At 45.2% G+C, this 20283-nt stretch overlaps 1 protein-coding gene across 2 annotated transcripts; it reads right to left on the bottom strand.

Moving 5' to 3' along the window:
- Positions 1–7860: 7860 nt before the first annotated feature.
- On the bottom strand, positions 7861–13012 carry DUSP6 (dual specificity phosphatase 6). Of its 2 annotated transcripts, none has more exons than XM_045553274.1 (3): positions 11420–13012; positions 10375–10935; positions 7861–9342 (listed from the first exon to the last, which is right to left on the bottom strand). In XM_045553274.1, exons 1-3 carry the CDS (start codon positions 11817–11819, stop codon positions 9035–9037), a joined length of 1269 nt encoding a protein of 422 aa, XP_045409230.1. In that variant the 5' UTR covers positions 11820–13012; the 3' UTR covers positions 7861–9034. The 2 variants fall into 2 exon arrangements, with proteins under 2 accessions (XP_045409230.1, XP_045409231.1); XM_045553275.1 differs by having other exon boundaries at positions 10375–10812.
- Positions 13013–20283: the final 7271 nt, after the last annotated feature.

Below are 20283 nucleotides of genomic sequence, written 5' to 3'. Positions count from 1 at the left end.
GATGTCGAAAACAAAATAGAAAGCACAATTGTATGAGTGTTCGCACACACGCACACACAGAGATACCAGAATTCATCTGCTCCAGAAATACTGGATATACTTCCAGCCATTAAACCTCGGAAAATGTCATAATGAAACTGGAGCCTATCCAAAGAAAGTCACTTAAAATGATTAGGATTTGAAAAGAAACCAAAGAGACTTTAAAACACTTCAGCCTGGAAAGACAAAGTATGAGAGTTGGTGGGCTAGGGTCTATAAAATTACAAAGAGTGTGGTAAAGTGAACACAGATTGTAACACCAAATCCCAGCAAAGCAGACCTAGAAGCCATGGTGAAATTAAAGTACTTTTACGACTGTTTATGTTTTCAAGTCCTACTTTATAGGGCAAATAATAAACTAGAAAAAAATCATAACTCTATGAGATTCTATCGTTGTGAGCCCATAATAGTTATGGTGCAGTTATAGCTAAACTGTATGCTTAGCCTTTTGATGTCCATGTTATGAAAGGCATCTAGCAAGCTCCCTTTCGTGCTGTTCTCTGAAAGGCCACCACAGACAAGATGCTAGATTAAATACTAGCTTAATGCACATGACATATCTGATAATTCACAAATGGAACAATAGAAAGATTCGCCTGAGAACCTTTTATAAAAAACAGATTTGGGGGCCTCCTTTCCAATGATTCTGACTAAGCTGGTCCAGGGCTTAGCAACCCTAAGAGAAAATCCTTCCCATAGATGAATCTAGAATGTAATCTGATTGGCTGAAATTGAATCATATACCACCCCTGAACCAATTACTGAAACCAGAAAAGGAGACACTTTTTGGCCTGGCCTTGGTCATGTACCTTTCCCTACGATGGGAGTGAGGTTTTCTCCCAAAAAGAAAGTAGGTGACTAACATTCAGTCTCCCCTACATCCTGAGTAATGCAACCTCAATTATATTAGGGGAAGCTTGTGCCCAACTAAAAGTGTATATCCCCCAACCTCTCTAGCTATAGCCATGTGCTAATGCTGGCCATTAAGTACATAGAGTACAAGACTGGTGTAGGATTTCCTACAGTCAGTTCTTTAAGGGAACTGACTCTCCATGGAAGTGAGCTTTTTTCCTTTTCTCCTTCCTTCTTCCTGTGACTGGAATGTGAAAATGACTGGAGACAGAGGCTCCATTTTATGATCCTTAAGATCAAAGATAGAATTGGCCTGAGTCTCAAATGATCTCATAAAATTGCCCTACCAGGCCAGGATTTCCCACCTCCTGACTTCTACAGACAGGAATAAACCCTCAATGAGTTTTGATGATTTTTAGTTTTCGTTCTCTACTGTAGACTTCTAAACCTGATCCTCCCTGACATAGTAGAATTCTATAACTAGACATAACTGGGAAGGAGGGCTAGACAGACAAAAACCACAGTGATTTCTACACTTTGCAACTTCTCTTTAAGTTTTACCTCCTATATCCCTGGGCATCCTGATTTTTGATCTCTGTTCTACAACTTGAAAAATATTCTTGCCATGCTTTGCAAAGAATTTGTCTTTTATTACTTCCAAAGCTAAATGTAATTCATTACCCATAACTGTAGCATTCTTTCCACCTATCTGTGAAAAACTACCCCCTTTTCAAGACTTGGTTCAAGATTTGGTACATCCAAAACACTTCTAGCCCTGCCCCACTTAAATCTAGGTAATCAAAAGTAGCTAGTCCTTCAATTCAATCTCTCTGTTCCACATTTGTTAAACAGATTTAATCACTGGTTTTCAAACATTTTTAGGCACAAGTCCCACATGACTTCCACGCAGTGTTATGCAGGTTGAGCACAGCCATTTGCATCATTGTCTTTCTGACACCCTGTAGAGTCCTGCAGTATACATACAACCTGCCCCCACATGCACCCTAGTCCTTCCCTGAGGAGGACCAGAGGAAAAAATTTGAAAAGCATTGTACTGATATTTTCAATGCATATAATTAATAAAAGACTAGTATTTAGAATACCAAAGCACTCCTGATAGTGATAATAAAAACGGAAGTAACCCAGTTGAAACCTGGCCAGAGATTTGAAAAGGCACTTCACAAAATAAAATGTCTTACAGCCAATGAACACAAGAAAAGGCCCCAATCTCATTAGGAATCAGAAGAATGGAAATTAGAATCACCATAAACCACCATTTCCTATCCACCAGATAAACAAAAGCTAAAACGTTTGAAAATGTCCAGTGTCAACAGAAATATGGAACAATATGAAAAGTCAAACTGTTGGTGAGAACACAAATTGGTATAAGCACTTTGAAAACAATTTATCGTTGTCTGAAATTAGGGATCTACATAGACTATACTGATTCCATTCCTCTGTATACCACAGGGAAATGTGCACATGTGTATCAGGGTACATGCATAAAAGTGTTCTTAATAGTATTGTTCATAATAGTCAAAACTAGAAGAAAAAGAATTCTACCAATGTAAGATGTCTGCTACCAATATCTACTACAATGGGATACTATGGAATACCATGGAACACTACTTTGCATGAAAATAAGGAATCACAGCTACACTCAACAACTTGGGTGACTCAATCTCAAACATAATGTTTTCTCTACCAAAATGAAAAATTAATATTGTTTTGTGAAAACTGTTGTATTTTTTATTTTATCAGCCAGTCTAAAAAATGTTTTGATGGCATTGCTCTATTGTCAACATTAGAGACAGATGAAAAAAGAGTAGGACCCAAAGAATAATTAAGCAGTTGTTGAAAACCATAACATTTTCAAGGTAAGAGCACAAGGGTAATAGGGCTAACCATTTTGTGATCTGACTCAATGGGAGCTCACTCTTACTTCTTATAGTCCTACATTCAAACTGCTTCCACATAAGATGTGGCAGATAGTATTTTCCAAGAATGACTGCAACGATAGTTTCCATCCCATGTGCTTTTTCAGAATCTTTCCCCTCCTCCATCAAAAGGTGAATTTTTATGTCTCCTGTTTTTGAACGCTTGGTGTACAGCAGAAGTGACTTCTGATCCCACATCGTAAAAGTCAATACAGCTACCACCTGGCACACACTCCCTCTCTCGGGATTTCACCCATGGAACCCAGCTATCATGCTATGAGGAAATCTAGGCCACATGGAGAAGAACCAAAGTCCCTGGCCCTAGCTCCTGGGCTCCCAGTGGACAGCTAGCACCAGCTTGCCGTCAGCACGAGGGAGCCGTCTCAGAAATGGATCCTCTGGCCTACAGCAGAGCTGCCCCAGACAATATTGCACTGAGCAGACACCGGTCTTCCCTGGTGAGCCCTGCTCACATGCAGACTTAGGAACAAAATAAATAATTGTTGTTTGAAGCCACTAAGTTTTGGGGTGCTTTGTTACGTAGCAGTAAATAACTGGAACCTGAGATAAAAGTACATTCCTGCTATAGTTGTCCTGGGAACCACGTACTCCCAAAGATCCCCTTCTGCACCTTCCCCTCTTTCTCTCCTCCTTCTCCTGTTACTATTTGCAATCGGAATTAATCTGGACCTAATGAAAAATACCTAATGTAATAAATACTTAAATTTTCTCCAAAAGCAAGGAAGGGAGACTTTTAGCTTAGAATTAGAAATCTTTTTCAGACTTGCCTTGTGCTTTTTTCAGATGTCATTATCAAGTGACATATGATATTTCTTCACTTTTTCCTTTGTGTGTCTGAGAGTTCACTTTTCAAGGTGTGCTGGTTCAAAACTTTCCTATTCCTTCAGTAATAGGCTGTAGATATGCACACCTTCTCTAGTGGTATCTTCCAGGACGAAGTAGGGAAGTGGAGGAGTCAGATTGCATACATGTGGGCTATTAATCCTTTCCTATATAAAAAATAAAATGTAGGGTTTAAGATATTAGTTAGACAGTTGAAGTAGACAGGGACATACAAGAACTTTTTCAATAGTTACTTGAGCGTTCCTCTTTTATTTGGGGCACCAGCAGAGAGATTAAGTGGTTGCACTTAGAATATTGCCTTCAGCCTTTGAAGGCTTCTGTTAAATCTCTGGTTGCCTTTGATTTTTACCTTGTTTTATCAAACCAGTGCAATGCACATCAAGGCCTGGATAAATATTTGTGAATTGTTTGAACTTTGTTCTGTGCCCTTCAATACTCTTAGGAAATCAATTTTGGACTTTAAAGAAGGTTGAAGATTTGTTCACCAAAACAGGACTGATTAAGGGCCAATTCTCTAAGTGAGCAATAAGAACACAAGACGAATACAGGTATTTGAAAATCTTGCAGGATCTTTTGGGAAACGATTATGGCTTGTGTGAGGAACTGCATATACATTTACACCCAAAGTTATCTTTCTGGAGCCGCTGAAGGTCTGAAGACTGATTTTTTAAGAGGACATTTCAAGGATATTTGCGTATAGCCAGCTACCACATGACCTGCCCTTGCTGTGTCCTCCTCCCTTCCCCTCCTTCTGCACTATTTGCTAATTTGCTGGTCAGCTTACCTCTTTTTTTGCAGATCTCCACCATGTCTTCTTCCTCCGCCTTCTCCTTTCCTCCCTCACCCTCTTCCCTCTTGCAGTTTCCCTCTAGGAGGGATCAGAGTGAGGAATTGAACTTCTTCGGGGCCAGTTTACTTGTATAATCCTAAAAGGGGAGCGTAGGGCCAGGCCCTGTGCCTAGCAGCCACCTTACAGATCCGTAGGAGAATCAGTTCTGTAATTTGTGTGCCAGTGGACCCAAGAAAGGGCAATTTCTCTGCAGAAAGGGAGGATGGAAGCTTCTAGGTGGATGCCTCTCTGGCAGTACACCAGCTGGGGCCTCCTTGTGATTTGGTGATTGAAGTCAGGTTTGATTTGGCAGGTCATTTACCCTCTGCTTCCTCAGCTGTAGAATGGGGACATCACTCTCTAGCTGACATCATGAGACTTTATAAAGAGGAGCAAAGACTGATGATAAGCAGTTTACAACAGGAAGAGCCCAAGATTCAAAGCTCAGTTCCCGAGGTAACAAGCAGCGGAGACGTGCACCTTCTCGAACACTGTGTGTTAGGTGTCCCATTCAGGTAGCTTTAGGCTTTATTGGCCTTTCTCTGCCTTAATTTATTCTTTGGAAAATAAAGATAATAATAGGACCTATCTCACAGAGCTGTTTTGAAGATTCAGTGAGATAATACTGTGCATAAAGTACAGTATCTGGTACCCATAATAAATGTTAGTTATTTGGCTCACCCACTCTGCACCTTACTTTATCATTAATAGGTGTCACCAATCCAAACCAGAGGCTGAAAGTATTAATATAAGGGAATCCTAGAATGAGAGGTAAAGACTCCCTCATTTTACAGACAAGAATAAAGAAATTTGGGAAGGTGAGGTGCCTCGCCCAGGGCTACCAGATTCATTAGAGAGAGAACAGGAGTTAGAGTTCAGCTCTCCTAATTGTCAGGTCAGGTCAAGTCTCCATTTTCATTCCTTTGAAGACTGCATTGGTATTTTTATCCCCAGATAACCCTTTCTCACTCTGATTTTAATCCTACAATCAGTTCATACTATTGACCACTGCCTTCCCTAAACCTCCTGTGGCTCCCCCAAAACCTCCTCTTTCAAAGCCCTCTCACCACCTGGCCCCTGCAGAAGGCAGGAAAGGTAGCGCTTTCTCAGAGACCTGAGGAAGCCACTAATGGGGACAGCAGGTGAGGAGGGAGGCGGTGGAACTGCAGCTGCTGGCAAAGGTTGCCCTAGTAACCGTGCGGGCTCCATTCAGGAAGCAAACCCAACTCCAAGATGCAAAATGATCGCCTTCACACAGCTCCTGCAAGCACAAAGGAGCCAGAGGAGCCCGGGTACAGCTGGAAGAAAGGGAGGCTGAGCGAGGTGGGGGCCCAGGCCGTCAGTTACAACCTTCCACCTTCCACACAAGAAAAAGAAGGGAAGAGAATAGTTCTTTGAATCTCCTGGCCTATGTGAACCGTAAAAACCACCCATTTAACATGAGTCCTTTTGTGGGAATAGAGAGAAACAGGCACCCCTCTGTTCACCAGCCTTATGAAACAATATGCCAGGAGAGGGGGGAGAAACCTCAGACATTGCAACTTTACGGGGGCCCTAAACTCTTCTTACTCTCTCTCCTTTATTCAGACTGGTGACAAAGACCATTTGCTCCCAATTTATTGGAAACTTTTTTTTTTTTCACAGCTTGAGCTGCTTAAATGCAGCAAGCTCCCTCTCTCCCCAAATTGCCGTCAGACACTTGCTGAATGGGCCAGGCTCAATTATGCTCCCTCCACAGGTTCAGCTCACACTGTGACCCTGCATGGCTTCCTGCTATTCATATGTGTTACTTCCCCTTTGTGGTAATGGCTTGTGGCACTTGGCCAGAAAACATTATTAATTTCAGAAGTGGACTGACAAACAACAAACCTACAGTGAAACGAGAGGAAGTGCTGGGGAGGCCAGCTGTCGGCTCAAGCAGAGCAGTAGGAACTCAATGTATGCAGGTTCGAGGAGGAAAGAGATAATAATCCACAAAGAGGAAATGCACTAAAATTATCCACAGCCCATATTTTAAAAAAAATGAAAGAAAGAAAAAGAAAGAGAAAAGAAATCAGAGAAAAGAAAAGGGGAGGAAAAGCACCCAGCTCCTTGAGCTGCAGCTGGACAGGAAATTGCTAACGCTGCTTGCAAATCCCTACTTTGAACAGGCAGTTTAGGGAATGCCAGGAGCGGAAACCGTTCAGAACTGGATTAACACGAGCCAAGTTGAACTGCAACCCACTTCTCCTTTCTGTACTCCTGCTGACTTGGGACACCCAAATAGGAGAGACTGAGTTGGTATTTTTCTGCACTATTTCTGTTTGCTTCTTAGACTTAGTTGCTTAAAAATCACACTGGACAGTTTGAAATGATTGCCATAGAATGAGGTTCACTTGCCTCCTAAAATGTAGATGACCAAGCAGTCCAATGACATCTCACATGTGCCATGTGGGTGAAAAGCTCATTTTCCCCCCTACTGAGCTTATGCAGAAAAGAGCCCAAAATGTGTGTTCTAGTTCTTTCGAGTCTGCATACTTGCCCTTTACTTTTTTTTGGTGGGGGTCGAGGGGGGTTGTGTATTTTTACACTGGGGCAAGGAAAGGAGAGTTCCCAAAGAAAATGACAGGATATTAAGTCTTTGCTTGAAAGAAACCATTCAAAATAATCTCTACAAGGTTCAGTAGGGGTTTCTGACCCACATTCTGAACCAGTTAAGCACAAAAGCACATTAGCACAGGGATGGCAAAGTTTCATCTCAAGTGCCAATGTGAAATTCTAAAGCCACATCCAGGCTCAGTGAGAAAACCTATATATGCCTTGCACAGGGGAGAAAGGGAGACACCTTTTTGGATTGGTTTGTTATTCTATTAGGATACTGCCAGACAGTAACCACAGACTGGAAACAAGATTATCCTTTTCTCCCTGACATATCTAAGCATTACTGAGGAGAGGTTCTTCATGGTGAAGAACAGAGGTTAACACGTGGCTGTCACTTTGTTATTCTGGTACACCTCCTTAGGGCTGTTCATGAATACCCAAATCTTACTCCCAGCAAGCTATGCTGCATGGCTTCATTTTTTCCCAGGGGCATTAAATATCTCCTTAAATAAGCTGGAACAATACTCATAGAAAGTATCATCCATATACATGATACAGACAGTCCATTCTATGATGCCATCTTTATTTGAAGCAAAAGATGAATTTCATAAACTGCACCTGAAAACCACTCTAGGAATAGCTTAAAAAATAAGAAATTTGCCCTGCTACACCTACAAGCCAGTATTAGTCCCCAACTGAAAAATCTCTAAAGTATGTCACTTCACATGTAAGTACAACTAAGAATTTTAAAAATACACATTCAATAGCCAAAATAGTTATTTATTAATAACTTAAGGTTTTACATTCTTATAATAAATTCCAGCTCAAAACTTTACACCACGAACAGAATGGAGCAACTTAACTCTCCTTCCTTCACAATCATATGCATTTCACCTATCCAATGGGTACCCATGCTCTCACACACACTTCCAGTTTTATACAAATTTTTTTAAAAAAAGGAAAGAAACCAACCCAAAGTATTGCATTTGAGGTGACACTCCCTGAAGAATTTTATACAGAGGTAATATACTGTTTAGCACAGCTGAAGTTAAAAAAAAAAAGTGAGCCCATGATTTTGGTGTCTTTGCAAGATACCCCTTTGAGACAACACAAGCCAAAATATTTACAAAGGTAAGGCATAGTCAAACTACATTAAGAGGAAAAAATCAAGAGGAAGATACACGAAAGAGACTAAAGACTGCGCCATAACAAGGTCTTATTGATAATAGTGTCCATGAAGATGTCATAAGAATTGGTAACGTCAAGCATGCTGCAAATATACCCTTTGGATTAGAAAAGAGCAAAATTTTCTATTTTTTTGTGTTAAGAAGTGGCATACTGCGCTCTTTCGCCCTTTGGATAATTTCTCTTAAACCCAGCAAAGAAAAAAACAAACACAATTCAAACAAACACTGTCAAGTGATTTAAGATCAAATATTTACAATCATCAAATGGTATCAGATTTTGTTTTTTTCTAAACTGATACCACAAATACAGAGCTGATGTCTCTCTTTGGCTCCTCTATATGCAAAATTGAATCAGTCTTCACTGAAGACAATATATAGTCAGTTCCAGAATCAAAAGGAAACAGCCATCCAAGGCCCTAAAGAACACATGCTCCTACCCTACCATTTGGTCCTACCCTATATACCGGAAGTCCTCGAATCCCAGCCCCTGCATGGGTAGGCTGTACACGTGGGTGCAGAGCAAACCTACTGCCTGTATCTATACAGCATGTCCTGTTCTTCCAAAGAGAATGGAGCAAATCTCTCTTTGTAATAACCAATTCCACACTTGGTAACCTTGTCTAATACAGACAGCTGGTGTCATATTGACACCTGGGGCCACATACAAAGAAAGTAGCCCAGCTGATGCTGCCAAGAGAAACTGCTGAAGGAACGGACACATCCTAGTGAGAAGGGTGTGGGGTCTTTCACGTGGATTGCAGGGAGTCCACCTGGTAGACATTCTGGTTGGAGGGGGTAGTAAAATACAGCTGTTGTGCTGGAACTCGGTTGTCACAGGGGCTGCTGAGTCCCAGCGTCCTCTCAAAGTCCAGCAGCTGGCCCATGAAGTTGAAGTTAGGGGAAATGTTAGATTTCTTCATCTTGACAATGTCATAGGCATCGTTCATTGACAGATTCAGCTTCTGCATAAGGTAAGCCACAGTCACAGTGACCGAGCGGCTAATGCCAGCCAAGCAATGCACCAAGACGCCACAGTTTTTGCCCCGGGCTTCATCTGTGAACACAAAAAGAAAGGCAAGATTTCAGTAGATTGAAAACCACCCTTTGTGAATGATCAGTCTAAAAGCTGAATTAAAAAAAAAAAAGATAAAAAATACTCGTGTGTCGCAGTTTTGCCCTGCAGGCAGCAGAAATTGTATCACTGAGATAAAACATGTACATTGGACACAATTACATATTTCAGATATTTTCTGAGAAGGGACCTTTTGTATTACATTTCTGCCAACAAAAAACTCCTTAATGTGTGCATTCTTTGCCTCAGCATGTGAATACCAGAAACCCTGCAATATGGTCGTGAATGGCTTTTATACAGACAAGCAGACTGCAAGGATCTATTAAATTATTCTCCAAATGTTGTGCAGCTAACAATGGAGGTATTCAGGCATTTTAAAAGAGAGAGGGAAGTCACAGGGGACAGCCCATTAGGAGGAACAGGATGTCGACATGGCCTGAAAATGAGTTCCTTTGTAATAGGAAATGCATTACAATGCCTGGAGATTCACTTCTCCCAGGCTTCCAGCCCACAGTTCTTCCTGCTGGGCTCAGGTTACCCACCGTCTCACTGTTACCAGTATCACAGTATCATTCAACTGGGTAACATTTAGCATTCATACCGCTTTCCAACAACTCACTTGATGTCCCAAAATAACTCCTAGGTATTTTTAAATTATAAAGCAATGCTAGAATTCCTGTCTACAGTAAGTACTTCTATCTAGCCTTTCCCTTGAGTCCAAAGACTGTGGGAAAAGTCTGCTGTCTGATTATGAACGGCCCCCTTTCCAAGTGACTAAATTCAAAGATTCAATAAACAGCCTTTCAAATACACCTGTGGTCTGCAGCCATCTCAAAGGCACATTTTTCTTTCCTTAGCAATAAGATAAACCAGACTTAAGAATGCCCTAGAAACGTTAAAAACCTGCAGTCCGACAAATTAGCAAGCAGTAAGAACGATTAATAGCTTAAACGCCATCAATGGCTGGGAGTTTTGCATTTAAATGTCAGAGCGAAAACTGTTAATTAGTCTCACCTATGAAAGAAATGGCCTCAGGGAAAAACTGGGACAGGTTTTGGCTCCAGTGATCCGAGATGGGGATTTGCTTGTATTTAAATTCTCCTGCGTTCTCAAAGAGATTCGGCAAATTGGGGGTGACGTTCAAGATGTACTTGATGCCGAACTCCTCCAATACGTCCAAGTTGGTGGAGTCCTTGGCACAGCCCAAGTAGAGGAAGGGCAAGATCTCCACGGGGAAGGAAGGCTGGCTATTGGACAGCGGGCTGCCGTCCGAGTCCGTTGCACTATTGGGGTCTCGGTCAAGGTCAGACTCAATGTCCGAGGAAGAGTCGGAGCTGATCCGCAGGCCCCCGAGCCCCAGCACTGGCAACGGCGGCGAGCTGCTGCTACACGAGCCGTCTAGATTGGTCTCGCAGTGCAGGGCGAACTCGGCTTGGAACTTACTGAAGCCACCTGCCGGGACGAGAAAAGCAGTCGTGTAACCCGAGATGTCGTAGTAGTTTTCACAGCTTGTGGGAACCGCAGCCGGGCGCAAGAAACACCACGGGCACCGCACGAACTCGTCTACATGCAGAGCTATGTAAGAGAAACACACTAAAATGTGCACCCTCAGGAATGGAACGAACAGGCTCGCCTCTCCTGGGAATCCTTATTCTTTTGAATCCGGAAGTGCACATAATTGCAACTTTGAATACTTGAAGGAGCTAAGAGGTGCCAATCTGCACCCCCAACAACCTCTCCCGTCCTGGAAATCTTAATTCAAAATTGAACGATAGAAAGCAGGGCTAAGCGGACAATGTTCTGGGTAAGAAGACGCAGAACTCGTTCCAAGAGCCCGCGGCCGGAAGCGGGTGGACTCTGCGCGGGCCTGGTTCTGCGATGCGGAGCGCGCGCGGGTCGCAACCCCTACCCAGCCGGCGGGCGGCCCCCAACCCGGCAGCGCGGCTCGGGAGCGCCGAGCGAGAGCAACAGAGGCATTTCCAGCCCGCGCACCCCGCCCGCAGTCCGCAGCCCCCCGGCCCTCGCCCTGCCCCGAGCGCGGAGCTCCCCGGGCACGTACCTTCCAGGTAGAACGCCCGGCAGCCCTCGTCCTTGAGCTTCTTGAGCAGCAGCCCGAGCACCGACTCGCCGCCGGTATTCTCGTTCCAGTCGCTGCTGCTCTCGTCGTACAGCACCACCGTGTCGGTGCCGCAGCGACGGGTGAAGCGGTCCCGGTCCTCACCGCGCGTGAAGAGCGCGCGCACGGGCAGGTTGCCCTTCTGCAGACGCCGCAGCATGATGCCCGGGATGGCCACGTTGATGGCCGACTCGATGTGCGACGACTCGTACAGCTCCTGCGGCCGGCAGTCCATCAGCAGCAGCCGCTCGTTGCCCAGCTCCAGCTGCTCGTTGAGCCACGCCACCGTCTTGCTGATCGCCATTTCGGACGCGAAGGGCACGGGTCTGAGCGTATCTATCATGAGGGTCGAGCTGCGGGAGAGGGCGGGGTGCCTACCAGACGCCCCTCGGGGCAGGCATAGGCTGAGCGCACCGCGCGAAGCTGCCGCTCTGGGAGCGGAGTTGAATTCGCCTCGCCTTACCCAAGCCGAGGCTGGCGGTCGGGGAAGGCGACACTAAAGTAAAGCCGGCGGTTCCCTGCGCACCCGGCTGCAGCCGCTGGCTCTTAGTGTCAATGAATCTCTCTGAATGAAGCTGCCCAGACAGTTTTGTTCCTCCCCAGTGAATGGAATCCAATTAATTCGGACTCTGTGCTACTGAGAGGAGAGGAAAAAAAGTCTAGCGGCTCCTAATCCCTCCCTCTAAAGCTGCACCTCAAATCTAGCCGGGCGTCTTTCTCCCCGGATTATTCAAGACTCGATTTGCTCACTATCTCTTGGACTCAGCCTTCGCACACCCCCTGCGCGAGGCAGCTCCTCAATGGATACAAACAGCGAGCGTCTCAATGGATACATTCTCCCGGCCAGCCAATGAGCGCTCTGCGGAAGGGGCTGTTGCCGTGGGGACGGGCCGGCTGGAACAGGTTGTGTTGATGAATTGTTAATGAGTTTGTCATTCACAAAAACGGAAAGGAATTTCCGCTCCGGATAAGCCCCAGTGCAAACAAGCTTCAACAGCGGCCTCGGCGGGAGGAAGGAGCAAGAAGAGGAGGCGGCAGCGGAGGAGGAGCAGGGCACATAAACCAGGGCACTTCAGTTGTCTCATGTTTCCTTCTGTTGAGAGTTCACACTTTGCGTCGGAACTTTTGCGCACAAATGGTGCAATTAGCATGCACAAAAGCCCTTGTTCGCGACGCTTGTGCTCGCGAACTGGCTTTAGTAAAACTTGTGCTAACTTTTTTTTTCTTTTCTTTTCATTCCCTTCAAACTCATTTGGACCCGAGTTCGTCTTAACCCCCCGCCCTCCTTTAGGCTGTGTGTGGCATTTGTTTGCCAGTTTAAAAAGGCCCAGCTCTGTTTGCTCTGATGTTCTTTTAGCCGAGGCTGTGTTGGGGCTGGTGAACTAACTGGGCTTTAGTGACCGACGAGGTGTTAAATGCTAATCCAACATCTTTCGAAACAAACCAGGATTTTGTTGAAACATTTTAAAACAAACAAACAAATGTCTAGTTGTGCAGAAAATCAGAAGAAAGCTTTATTTTTTTTTAATGGCGTTTTATTTAAAAAATAGAAAAAGTGTATATAGTGCAGAAACTCTTTTGGCAGTCCAACACTTCTGTATTCCGCTCCAGCGGAGTGGGGCGTTAGGAGCCATTGTTCCGGGGGTGTAAGTCGCCTCCCCACCGCGTGCTGGGGGGGTCGCGCTCGTTAATGATTTCTGGGCAAAGAGCTTGGCTTCCAGCGGAGGAGCCAGTCTGGCGGGGCTGCCTGGGCGAGGTGTGCGGGGACGCGCTGCACTCCTTGTTACCGGCAAGGCCTGCAGGCTGCGGGGGCTCAACAGGCGGGCTCGGCGATTGGTCCCAGTAGACTGGGAGGCCTGTCTGAGGGGCGCCTCCTCACCCCTCCCCCGCACACGCAGCCGCCCCCTTCCCAGTACAGCGCCCGGCACTCCAGGGAGAAGCGGCGGCGCCTGCGCGCTACGCTCCTTGCCACCGCCCGCTGCCCCCTCCTCCCCGCTCGGCGAGCACCCGGCCTTGTGCGACCCCGTGGGCGGGTGCGGGGCTCCATAGAGGCCTGGGGAGGGTGGGGGGCGAGGAGTGCCTGCCGGGACACCCTCCACACATACACGGGCTCCTGGCTTCCAGGGAGTCGTGGGGAACGTCTCCGCCGCCCTGCAGAGCCAGCAGGTAACTCGCGGGGGTGCCGGCCGGGGCGCCGCGGGCCGGGCGGGCGGCCTGGAAGCCGGATGGAGGCGTGGCCGGGTGGGGGCCGCGGCGGCCAGGAGGCGCATTCCCGGCGCGCAAAGCTCCATTGTTATATAAAAGTGCCGAGGCCGCCCCTCCCGAGAGGAAAACCACCTGTGCGCGGCCGGCGCGGCGCGGGAGGGCTGTGGCCGGAAGGCGCGGGCCCTAATCCGGCCTCCCCTCCCTAAGCCCCGGCGGAAAAGAGGCAGCGCATTGTCCCGCCGCCGCCTGGGAGGCGGAAGCGGGGGCAGCGGCCCTGCGGAGCGTCGCTCCCTGCGCTTTGCACCCACCGTGAACATTGCGAGGGCGCCTGAGGTCGCCGTGTCTCCCCTTGCCCGACGCCCCGCACCCACGGGCCAGCCCGCTGACGCCCCCGCTGCAATTTGCATTTTTAGTCATTCGTCTCTTCCCTGGTTTGGGAAATGTGGGCTAAAAAAAGGCGGCTGTGAGGCCCAGGTTGCCAATTTTGGAGCTCTGCTGCAGGCAGGCCGCCCCTGGAGGAGCGTGTGCGACGAAGGTGGGGGTTGTCGCGCTCCTCTCTCCGCACCTTTTTTGGGCAGCCCTTGGAACCAAACTCGTATGTTTCATTAGGGATCTTGCAGTTTCAGCCGGAGGAGGCCTGCGCTGGAGTTGACGCCCCCATCCTCACCCCATCTCTCACATCACAGAATTTCCCACTCCAAGACGTTTCAGTCACTGGGACCTGAGGACAGGACGGGTAGAGGCAGGGTGTCCTGCAGCGGAACTGAGAAGAAATCTTTCAAGCCAGGACCTCCAACAGAAGAGGCAGGGAGAAAAGTTGAGTTTCTACTTAACCTGTTTTGAAAGTGCAGGTACTTGAGTATATGAGCCTAGATTTAGGAGGATAATCGCAACACGTCGCAAGTCTGAAGATCGAAACATTTAGTTTTACTCCTGTTTCTGAACCCTCTCGCCACAGGAATGTCAGCCCTTCCTGGCACATTTAATAAATTGTCATTCTGACCCCTCGGTCCTAAGAAGTGCAGGATAAAGGACCTCAAGTGGGGCGGCCCGTGTTTGAATTGTGTCCCCCACCTTTTCCTAGATGTTCGACCTTGGTTAAATCATCTAACTTCGTCCACATCGTCAGAATGAAGATAAAAATGCCTGCTTCATAGGGTGGCTGTGGTAATAAAATGGGCACAGTGACGTGTCCTGACGTGGTGGTGATGTGCCATTAGCTGTCAAAAATATTTTTTATCATTCCGAATTGAGAACCTGCAAAATGGCCTCAGTTTTGGGGACATTTCTCTCCATCCCGGAGTCACCCTTTGTGGCCTGCCTGGCTTACTCATCTGCAGCAAAGCCCTCTGGGGAACTTCCCTAACCAGTGTAATTCATTCCAGTTCAGCTGTCAAGCAAAGCAGATGTCCTATAGCAGGCTCAAAATCCTTTAGCACGGTTAACAGAAAGAATGGACCCAGCTGCATTTCTGAATTCTCCCTACTGGTCGCCTTTTAAACCCCCTGTTCTCCAGCCACACGAAATGTACATAACAGAAATACGTGTGTTGGGCATTTACTACCTGGTGGGCAGGGTCTTGTTCCTGTGTTTACGTTCATAATATTGGTCAGTCTTAGGAAAACCCATGTAAATTATCCCTATTTACAGAAATTAAAGAATTTGCCTGAGGTCACACAGTAGCAAAAGATACTTGAGGCCAGACCCTTAAAGATAGCCACATATGCAGATTACAGTATCATGCACACCATCCTCCATGTGCTGTTCCCTGCCAAAATGTGAAGGACTTCAAGGTCGGCATTTTGCCTGCCAGGCTTCACGTTTTCTGTTTCACCCTCCCCACAGATGTCAAAGATTGGAAGTTGAACTTATGTCCCTACTCCTTTTACACACCACTGGTTTTCTTTCACTGCACACAGTTCTTCACTAGTCAACCATTCACTAAATGCAGCATATTCTTTCTTCCTTGGAGTATGGCCTAGATTCTAATCCCCACAACTACCCTAGGTCATCTAGTGCATCACCCCAGCACATGGCCTGGGTTCAGACCTCTGTCACTCACTAGTCTTCTGATGGAAAGTCAGCCTCTCTGGGCCTCACTTCATTGATTCATTCATTCATTCATTCACTGGTTTATTCTGGGTTCCATGAAAGTAGCAGTGAATAAAACAAGACAAGAGTAACCTGCCTTCCCGAAGCTTACATTCTAGTGAGCACAGACAATAGACAAAATTAATAATTATACAATATGTTAGAAAGTGGAAGTGGTACGAAGAAAAATAAAGCAAGAAAGGGAATTCGGAAGTGTGTGAAATTGGGAGTATGTATACCTACCCCAAAAGACTATGAGGAATAGAGACAACTGAGATGATACACAAAAAGTGTTGGGTGCAAAGTAGGTACCCAAAAGATGAATAAAAAAAAAAACAAACCACTTTCATTCCTGCATAAAGCTGACTTGCTGTTGTTGGTGATCCTGTCCTTCCTGCCAGGCTCCCAGGAAAAACTCCCTGAAGAGATAAGGGTTCTAATAATACAATTGGAAAACTCACAGGCTTCTTTGATTTCGGAGGCCTGGGTTCCCTTATGAGGTTATCATTCATGTGTAGAGGGCTGTGTTTAAAGATTTGAGAATACAGAGGTCATATCTGACCCATTCTCATAAATGCAAAAGAAAGCACTTTCATAGATCCTGCGGTGTGTATGTGCTGATTGAATTCCTCCTGGTATTTTCTCCTAGAAATCTCCTTAAAAGTTGTAAGTCTTTTGGTTATAAACTTTGTCTAGGCCTTTGGAGAAGTATTCCAACTTTGCAGGAATTTTCCTGAGTTTGAGGGCACTTGTGATTTATGAGACCCAAATGGGTTAGTGTGATCTTTAATCTTCTTGGAATAATCTCAATGAATACAATGACATTTATTAACACATCATGTGAAAATAGTTAAACAGATTTCCAGTAAATAAGGAGAGGGTTTTGTGGAAGGTCTGACTTATCAAAATGTAGTCTTGTGGCGTATTCAAAATTCACTTTTAGAGGTCCCAGGGAGGCACTTAAAGTGACAGTGGCCTTCAGAGCAGCTAACCCTCAGAATTGAATTTAACCATATTTGAAGGATATGCTTGAAATAGTCTAACTTAAAGGGTATATGAGGTGCACAAAACTCACCCTGAAGTCTTCTGACAGGTGCTTCAGAAAGATACCGAGAAGTTATGTCTAAACAGCAGTAACTGAGGAACCCAAGGGACATAAGAACTGACAGTAGGAAACACGGGTCATACACAGAGATAGGCTGTGCACGGAGAAAGCCAAAGGAAATTTCAAATAGCCCCCAATTAAAATACCATGAGGGCAGCCCCTGGCAACTGCACATCCTGGTTTGTAATCAAACTGCTTCTCACATGGAAGCTCTATGCAGCTTGCCCCATGGTGAGAAGGAGTTGCAAGGTCTTATTGAGTTAATGATTTCCCCAAACAATACTGGGGTGAGGAAGGCAGGTTAGGGTAGACTTAAGTGAAGAGGTAGCTGGACAGCAACACCAGAGTCAATGCCTAGGGGGAGGTTGGGGATCTTTCCTATAAAGGTGATGGCACATTTACACCTTACCAAAATGGTATGACCTGAACAAAAATATGAGCTACTGTGAAACTAGACCTTAGCCAATTTGGTTAAACTTTTAAAAATTATGATCTCCATAAGTTTTCTTGCATTCTTATCACCTGATGAAATACATATTAATTTACATTGGGGATCCCATAGGGGCTTTATCTAGAATATTTTTTTTAAGCTACACAGTCTCTAGCAAGGCAATTCATTTAAAGATAACAATGTTAATTTATTCTTTCAGATGCTTTAATTCCATCCCTTCCATTGGGAGAACATTCATTGATTCTTCCCTCTTATTCTTTATTTTTACAAAGCAGGAAATGTAAAAATATATATGTATATGTAAGAAATTGTCACGAAGTTGGCATTTCTGCATTACTGCCAAGCTCATTTACCTTTTTTTGGAATAGAGATGACGGCACCTTGCTTCCCATTGTACTATTTCCAAAGAAAGCCCCAGCAATGATCCTTAGTGGGAAAGTATGGCTTACACTGCCATGCAGAAAGGTGAGGGACTGTATATATTCATCTTTCCAGAACTTTTCCCCATCATGTCATGAAGCACCATGTGTATGGTGTCCTGGCCGTCAGCCAGGCTGCATCTACATATGGAATATTTGCCTTTTGCCTCCTTGTGTGGGCCATGTTTCCTCTGATGACTTTTCTCTCTGTCTTATGTTCCTTTATTTACGCAGGTGTGAACAATACATATAGCTGCTATATAAGGGAACTCATTATTTTTCTAAGTAGGTACTATTTCCTGCCACCCTATTTTTGCCTCAGAAAAAACACAGGCAGTAACTGTGTGTGTCCACAATACAGAAATGCTTCAGCTCAGTTTTTCAAACTTAAAAACTTATAGATCCCCTGAGAATGTATTGATGTAACCCCAGGACCCCCAAACTCCAGTCTGTCCAACACTGTGTAAGGCCATTTGCTGAGCTAGTTACAAAAGTTGTATCTGGGTATACCATCAAAATAACAATGTGGTTATGATTTATTCTACGCCAAGCATTGTGCATGTTAAATCTAACTATCATGATAACCCTGCAAAGCAGGTATGCCATTACCATAATTTTATAGTGGGGAAGCCTGGGCTCAAATGTCAGGTAATTATGCTGGAATTCAAACTCATATCTCAGGCCTTTTGAAGCCTCTTTAGTACACACTGCTCCCTACTGATAAGGGTGTCCCTAAAGCATGACTGGTGCAGCCTAGTATGAATTCAACCTGTTACACAATGGCAACTTCTACCACATAATTTGTTATATTGTATCTTGCTGGTCAAGACTAGGAGTTCTGAAGTCCTATCAACCTGCATTTTAATCCTGCCTCACCTACTTTCTACCTGTGTGACTGAGGGAAATCATTTAATTTCCCTGTGCCTCAGTTTCCTCATCTGTAAAATGGGAAATGCTATATCACAGGGCTATCGTAATCAATAATGTATATTTGTAAAGGGATAGAAACAGTCTTAAAACAGTAATAACTCATCGACTGCTACCTGTTTTTATCGTTACACAGCGCTTAATAAATGTTTATTGACATTGCTAAAAAGGGATCATATAACAAAAAATGCTACAGTGTCAATTTAGTTCTCAGGAAAAGAAAAACAATCCATACAAAAAAATTTTGTTTTAAGTTTTGAAGAATAGAGTCAATTGCTTTACCATCCCCTTTAGTTGCTGACATAAGCAGCCCAGCAATTGAGGTTTCCCAATATGCCGAGGGACCTGAATAGATGGAGGACAATGGAACAATGATTGCATCCAAGGGATTTCTGGTCACTCTCAGGTTCACCTGCAGAAGTAGCAGGCACTTTCACCCTTCCTTGGCTGCTGGCACTCAGCTTTTCCTGCGGACGCCTGCTTGTTCTGCAAGAGGGGAATTGGAAATCTACTGGCCTGAGCCATCATCTCTCAGTGATCTGAGTTCACTGCAGCTGAGGGGAACACATATTTATATTCTGAGTCCTGCATGTAAGAAGTCCCATCCTCGGGGAATTTCCTTCCTCCCTCTGACTTCCTGGCCACCAGGAGCTTTCCAGATGGAGGGAGAGGAAGAGGGTTGAAGCTGGGCATGAGAGCCACTCTCCTGTGACTGGGAGGAAGCTTCCGTGCATGGATGGGTGAGAAGGCAGTGCTGGAAGCCACACTGTAGACGGACACCCAGCCATGAGTAAACAGACACCTGCTTAGCACACTTTCTATAGTAATTTTTGCACATATATGAGTCTAAGATTATTTTCATTAAATTTGTGACAAGTGTACACCCTTTGGTATAAGCCCATCAAGTTTTTCAGGACCCACCAGAAGTTTTAGATTCCTTACCCAAACCTCAAAAGTCTAAACACTTGTTAGGTCATACCCCTGCCTAACCAGTTTACCAAGGAAAAAGCCTTTTATGATGGGATTCCTCTGCTCTTTTGTTATATTGTCTGCATGGGGTTTTTTTTGTTTTTTTTTTTTTTTTGGCTTAAGCAACACACACCTATCTTACAGTGCTATAGGTCATAAGTCCAGTATGGGTCTCACTGGGCTAAACTGAAGGTGCCAGCAGGGCTGCATTTCTTCCTGGAAGCTCTAGGGAAAAGTCTGTTTCCTGGATCATTAAGCTTGTTGGCTGAATTTAGTCCTATGGATGTAGGACTGTGGTCCCTGTTTCTTTGCTGGTATTCCCAAATGCTAGAGGCCACCTACATTCCTTGACTTGTGACCCCCTTTCTCTGTCTTCAAAGCCAGCAACAGTGAGTCACATGCTTCTCACACTTCAACTCTCTGACCCGCTCTTCTGCCTTCCTCTTCTACTTTTAAGGATTCATGTGGTTACACTGGGCCCACCCAGGTAATCCAGGATAGTTTCCCCATCTTAAGGTCTTCAAAGTCCCCTTTGCCATGTAAGGTAATATAGTCATAGGTTCCAGGCATTAGGGTCTGCACATCTTTGGGAAGTTGTCATTCATTCTGCCTACCACATAGTTGTCATGGGGAGGCAGGG

Source organism: Lemur catta, chromosome 6 (assembly GCF_020740605.2).
Source record: "Lemur catta isolate mLemCat1 chromosome 6, mLemCat1.pri, whole genome shotgun sequence".
Taxonomy (NCBI): domain Eukaryota; kingdom Metazoa; phylum Chordata; class Mammalia; order Primates; family Lemuridae; genus Lemur; species Lemur catta.
Note: the sequence above shows the minus strand (reverse complement) of the source record. Positions and strands in the feature narration are given on the sequence as shown.

What these genes read in the sequence shown, in the direction of transcription:
- DUSP6 (XM_045553274.1), bottom strand. Translation starts at nt 11,819, where the DNA reads ATGATAGATACGCTCAGACCCGTGCCCTTCGCGTCCGAAATGGCGATC. An exon ending in CCGGGCGTTCTACCTGGAAG is followed by an intron (nt 10,936 to 11,419) that starts GTACGTGCCCGG and finishes TCTCTTACATAG; the next exon opens with CTCTGCATGTAGACGAGTTC. An exon ending in TGAGGCCATTTCTTTCATAG is followed by an intron (nt 9,343 to 10,374) that starts GTGAGACTAATT and finishes TTGTGTTCACAG; the next exon opens with ATGAAGCCCGGGGCAAAAAC.